We start from the raw sequence: 6,000 nt of genomic DNA, 5'->3' as shown, positions 1-6,000 counted from the left end.
TGGCTACGCTCTCCTTTACAGAATTTCCATGTTTTTGCATCGAACACAGAAATCTTTAAAGGATATTTACATTTTTATGCCCATATATTACAATATTTTTTAGTTGTGTGCTTTTTATTCTTTTGCAACCGAATGCCCCAAGTTAACTTTCTATTAAAAAAATCAAATAGTTCTCCGTGAAAATTCCCTAAAATTAAGTGCCCTCACTGAAGCGATTGTAATATATTTTTTGTACAGAGTGGTTTTTACTCTTTTGCAACTGAATGCCCCAAGTTAACTTTCCATTAAAAAACAAATAGTTCTGAGTGAAAATTCCCTAAAATTAAGTGTCTTCACCGAAGAGATTGTGGTGCCCTGATTGTGGTGCCCTTCATCACGAGTGACAATAAATGTGGAGAATCCCCTTAACCTGAAATTGCCTTTTTCCTCACCCAACTAGCCCCGCGATCTTGAATCAGGTGGTTTAATCAAAAAAAATAAGATTTGTGTCTCCACAACACTTTTCAAGGGCCTTTTCTTTGCGCAGGGCAAAAAGCAAGGTAGAGGTAGGAAGGCTTTGCTTTGGTCAGGGCAGAATATAGGCAGGAAGCATAGAGAAACAACCTGAGTGTTTTTTTTTTTTCCCTTCCGTAAAAAAAAACAAATAACAACGTAGGGGAGAGTGATAACCTGATATAACAGCGTAGGGGAGAGTGATAACTTCTATTCTAGAGTTCAGGCTTCTGTGATCCATATCAATTTAGAGAGAATTTTTTCGGCGAAAATCACAAGGAATATCATTTGTCGACGCGTTTCGAACCAACCAGTGTGGTTCATCTTGTCCTGACGATGAACCACACTGGTTGGTTCGAAACGCGTCGACAAATGATATTCCTTGTGATTTTCGCCGAAAAAATTCTCTCTAAACTTCTATTCTTTTTATTTAAAACTCTTAGCTGGAGTGTTTATTTTTCATTGAAATTTTTATAAAAACAATTTTTTATGTAAGTAGATTACAATTTTGTTAAATTTTAAACTAATCATGTCATTGGTTAGCTCACAATTGCACATAGAAAAAAATGTAAATTTTAACAAAAATAAAAATTAAAAATTAAACTATAATAATTTTTTTAAGAAAAAAAAATTAAATAAAAATTACTTAAAATAAATTTGAAATCCTAAAGTTTTTTTTTACACTACAAATATTTTTTCAATTAAAATTTCTCAGATGTTAAAAAAAGTGTTATCCCATTTTCTATATGTAAAAAAAAATGAGTAACTAAAATCTTACATCTTTAGAAAAATATTTTTTTAGTATAAGCTACAGTTTCAAATATAATTAGTAGTTTTCATTTTCAAAATTGATCTTAAAATTGGTATTTGAAATTGGATTAACTAAAAATATACAAATAGAGGTAAGGTAAAATTAGGAAGTTATAAATCAACATGATAAAATAAGAAATAAAATATAATTAAAGGAATATATATATATAGCAATCAACTCAATATGTTTGAAAACATGGATAAAGGAAATAATAGTTATAAAAAATGATCTTAATGTTACATTCAAAGGCTAGGATAAAATTAAGGCATTCAAATCTTTTAGCCAATATATTACTGTATTTTTCTTATTGTGCTATTTTTCCTCTTTTGCATTCTAGTGCCCTCTATGGAGTTTCCAAAAAAAACAAATAATTGGAATGTTTATTTTTCAGTAAATTTTCCATAAAAACAAGTGCCCTCAATGAAATTTCCATATTTTAACTTTAAGAAGTTTTTTTTTTTGGTCCATACAGTATAGTAAATAGTAAATGAACATTGTGATATCAAACCTAAAAAAATCCATAAAATAAAACCAAAATTTAAAATCAAAAAACAATGTATAAAATAATACAATTAAACTTTTAATTATAAATCTTAAATTATATAGCATATTTATCATGTATTTGAACAAAACAAATTGAAAATTTTTAACACCTTTCTACCACAAAGGGTTATGTTTTCATTCTAGTGTAGCCTAGATCTATGATAACAGTAGCATAGAATTCCTTAAAATTATTGTATTTCAAAATTTTTGCATAAAACCCAACTATTCTATAGAAACACAAAAAGTTATTTTGTTTTAGCGGGGTTTAGTTATGCCAAATGAAAACTGTGATATCTAGTGAAGAAATTTTATTTTATATGGTAATTTAATTTTATTATAGTTTTTTTAAAAAGGTAAAATTATTATTCTTGAGTGAGATATGAAAGTATGTTACTATTATCATTTTAATATATTTTTGTTATTTGGGTTTGTTTTCGTGGTCAAAGTGAGTTGGATCACTTCTTGATACGGCAAATAGTTTTTTGGTGATAAGTCATTAGAAATGTTATTTGATATTTGGTTTATTCTATTAGTATTGGTACTATTTTTTACTGAATAATAGATGAGTAATTAATTAGTTTTGGATAGTGTTTATATTTTTTTTAAATGGATTAAAGTTTTAATTTAGATTTTTTTTTTTGTGATCATGAAGTGTTTGATTTATAGTTTATTATTTAAAGTAGATTGGGATATTAATTTTTTTTTCATACTCTATTAAATTGGAAACTAGACTAATAGTAGGGTTGTTGCGTGTATGCAGTTTCTACCACACTTATCTCAAAGGCAACAAGGCTTCCTCTCTAAAATATTTTCCTGGGGTTGTAGCTCTCCAAAGCATATCGGGTTCACCTCCTTACCATGGTATTTTTAAAACTTCAGAATAATAATGAATAGATGACTCTGAGGAGAATAAAAATATGTCTAATGCAATCCCCAATCACATTTTCACCTATTTAGTAAATTTAGATAAACATGTAAAGACCATTTAAATTTTTAACTTTTAGCTTCTCTGATTCAAACGTGGCACCCAACAATTAGAATATAGTGTACCCAGAAAGTGACCTACAAATTTAGAAACACTCCTCATGTAATTTTAGATGAGGACCATCACACTGTTAAGCTTGAGTTTTTAGATGAGAAATTCCTGTGTTTTGGAGCATTAAACATATTATAGTGAATCTTAAAAAAATTATGTAGATTGACAAATTTTAAAGATTTTTGAATTTCAAAGTTAAAAGAGGATGTGGTTACCGTGGATAATTTCTTTTTTCGCTTCACATCATGTGGTTTCCGTGGATATTTAACTTTGAAATTCAAATTTCAGGCTATTTTCAAGATGTAAATTTTAAAAATGTTAATATGTGAATAAAAATAGGAAAAAAGAAAATTATAGATGAATATGATAATCAACATGATACGTTATTGCCATTTGATACCTATCTAGTATTTTAAGCATAAAACTTATTGAATTTTCCAATCATTTTTTTTTGCAAATTTATGAGAAACTAACTTGAGTTATATATCTTGTAGAGGTGTTCAAAATGGAAACAACTTCAAGCTCTTGAAGTGCAAGATCCACAAAAAGAAATATTTTCTTCTTTTGATTTGGATTGGAGTATGATTGGAGGTAACAATGTGGCTTGGATCAAATCAAATAGATATAATGAGTTTGTTATTGGGGAGAGAAAAAATCTATTGTATCCAACAAGCTTTCAAAAAAGTTTTAGCAGAAAATCAAAAGAAGAAAATACTGGAAATCAAAAATATAGAGTTGACTCCCCATTGGAATATATAATGTAAGAATTTTTCTACTAATTTTTTCTTAAAATAATTTTGTTTTAAATTCATTTTTTTTCATGTTAATATCTTGTTGTTTCTTGTTCATATGGGCCAGAAGATTATCCAGAGATTGATGCATTGTCTTATGATATATCAAAAGTGTCTGAAGAGGGGATAGGGAGTTGTCCATGTCGTAAGCATCTAAGACGTGGTTTCACATGTCATTTTAGTGTTCACATATCTAAGAAAACACCAAAACTTGCCTTGATCACTTATGTTGAGATGAACCATATAGATATCACAAGTAAACCTTGCCATGGAGAGGAGGTTGATGATTTTGTAGGCACAAGAGCATACCATGAACCCCATGTTAGTAATGAACTAGATCAATGGGTAGAAAGAAGTTTATTGTTGGGGATGTCAATTGAATGTGTACATCACAAACATCGTGAATTAGTGCATGACAAAGTAACATCATCTATAGCTGACTTTGATCGAAACAATTTTCTTACTCGTGACGACATTGGAAATATAGAGAGGAGATTGAAACATGCCCAATACATGTTTGATAATAATGATGCTCAAAGTGTGCGTATATGGCAAGCAACAAATCCTGATAAAGTATTTTACTACTTAGAGTTTGACAATGCCATAGATGATGAGGGACACACTCCATTAATTTTAGGCATTCAACAACCACTACAACTAGAATGGATGAGCAAATATGGTCATGATAGTATATTAGCAATGCATTCTACATTTGGGACAAATCGCTTTAAGGTAATTTTATATTGTTATATATTTTCTTATTATCAGTTTTTATTTATAAGGTAATCCAAGGATATAACTAATTTCTTATTTTACATAGTTATGTATTTTATTATCATCATTTGTTATTTATAAGATAATCCAAGGATATACCTAATTTTTTATTTATTTTTATGCAGTTTCAACTTTATACATTATTGGCATTTGATTCCCAACATAATGGTGTTCCAGTGGCATGGGTTCTCATGTCAAGATCTATGACTTTTGATATCACCAAGTGGATGGAGATGCTCCTTCTTAAAGTTCGCATGGGTATGTTGGAGTGGAAGTTAAATGCATTCATGGCAGATGATGTAGCTGCTGAGATTGGTGCAATCAGGTATAAAGATATGAGTGTGTTTTTTCTTCATTTCTCAAAATGCGATGTTATATACATAATTGTAGACTCACTATGTAAACATATATATTTAACGATATATGACATTTATGTGTAATAGGGTGATATTTCAATGTGAAGTCTACTTATGCATTTGGCATGTTAGAAGGGCATGGTTAAAAAATCTTGTAATGAAAGTGAAAGATGATACTACAAGACGTTCCATGTTTAAGCGTCTAGGTGACATTGTTCACAGCCATAAAAATGCAAATTATACACTTGAGGAGACCAACAAATTTCTAAATGACTTCCAATAGGAAACCACCTTTGTTGAGTACTTTCGAGCACGATGGTTGGACATAATAGGTTTGATTTCTATAGCTTTAATTTTCATATTTTTGGTATAATTGTATTGACCATTAACATACTTTATTTTGTGTTAATAAGAAATGTGGGAAAAATGTTGTCATCACTTAAAGTATGCCAGACAAGAAACAAATGGGGCTATTGAGTCCTACCATTCACATTTGAAACAATTCTTTTGAAGTCAATACGAGCAGCTTCACATCGTCGAGTGGATTGGTTGGTGCATCAATTGTGTTCAGTGGTCCACATTTCTTTATTGGTGGCGTCAATGTGCAAAGGAAAATGGTTTCCATAGAAACTATAAGGTGGAGAAAATAGAAGCTCATTCATAAATAAGGGCACAATCTATTCCAGATTGTAATGTGACACTGCACCACTCAGATTCTTCAATAGCATGGGTGCAAAGCCAACACGATATTGATAAATCATATACGGTATGCCATTCAAGTTCAAGTTTTTCTATGTGTGATTGTGATTGGGCGAAAAATGGATATCTTTGCAAACATGTCATCAAGGTTAGCATGATGAGGGAAAAAATAAGGTTGGAACAAGAAAATCTAGAACCAAGAACCAATACAACAACCCAAAACCAAATGATTTAAGTATTTCATTGAATATGTACATCAATAATATTAAATGATAGTCATTGTGATCTAATACGATACAATATTTTGTTCACATATATGTGAAAATGATGACTTTGAAATTGTGGATAACTTGGATGTTGATGTCATGGTAATAATTTAATAACTCTGTAAAGTTTATATTTGTTATCACTCTTTTCATATTGTTCTCACTATTTGTTTTTTTATTTGTAGGTAAATAATAATTTTAATGCTTCCATGAATTCTTATGTTGATGTCAT

At 29.7% G+C, this 6,000-nt stretch overlaps 1 protein-coding gene across 1 annotated transcript; it reads left to right on the top strand.

Annotated features, from left to right (window-relative positions):
• Positions 1-4,042: 4,042 nt before the first annotated feature.
• Positions 4,043-5,086, top strand: LOC149216807 (uncharacterized). Its single transcript, XM_089390069.1, has 3 exons — positions 4,043-4,405; positions 4,573-4,772; positions 4,936-5,086. The coding sequence occupies exons 1-3, from the start codon at positions 4,043-4,045 to the stop codon at positions 5,084-5,086; spliced, it is 714 nt and encodes a 237-aa protein (XP_089246195.1).
• Positions 5,087-6,000: the final 914 nt, after the last annotated feature.

This window comes from Pinus tabuliformis, chromosome 1_1 (genome assembly GCF_031772625.1).
Source record: "Pinus tabuliformis cultivar Carrire ecotype Pingquan chromosome 1_1, CPIR1, whole genome shotgun sequence".
NCBI classification, from domain to species: Eukaryota; Viridiplantae; Streptophyta; class Pinopsida; order Pinales; family Pinaceae; genus Pinus; species Pinus tabuliformis.
Note: the sequence above shows the minus strand (reverse complement) of the source record. Positions and strands in the feature narration are given on the sequence as shown.

Bases quoted from the DNA above. Each gene is read 5' to 3' on its own strand.
- LOC149216807 (XM_089390069.1), top strand. From the start codon at position 4,043: ATGTCAATTGAATGTGTACATCACAAACATCGTGAATTAGTGCATGAC. The intron at 4,406-4,572 runs GTAATTTTATAT...ATTTTTATGCAG, and splicing joins TTGGGACAAATCGCTTTAAG to TTTCAACTTTATACATTATT. The intron at 4,773-4,935 runs GTATAAAGATAT...TTGGCATGTTAG, and splicing joins GCTGAGATTGGTGCAATCAG to AAGGGCATGGTTAAAAAATC.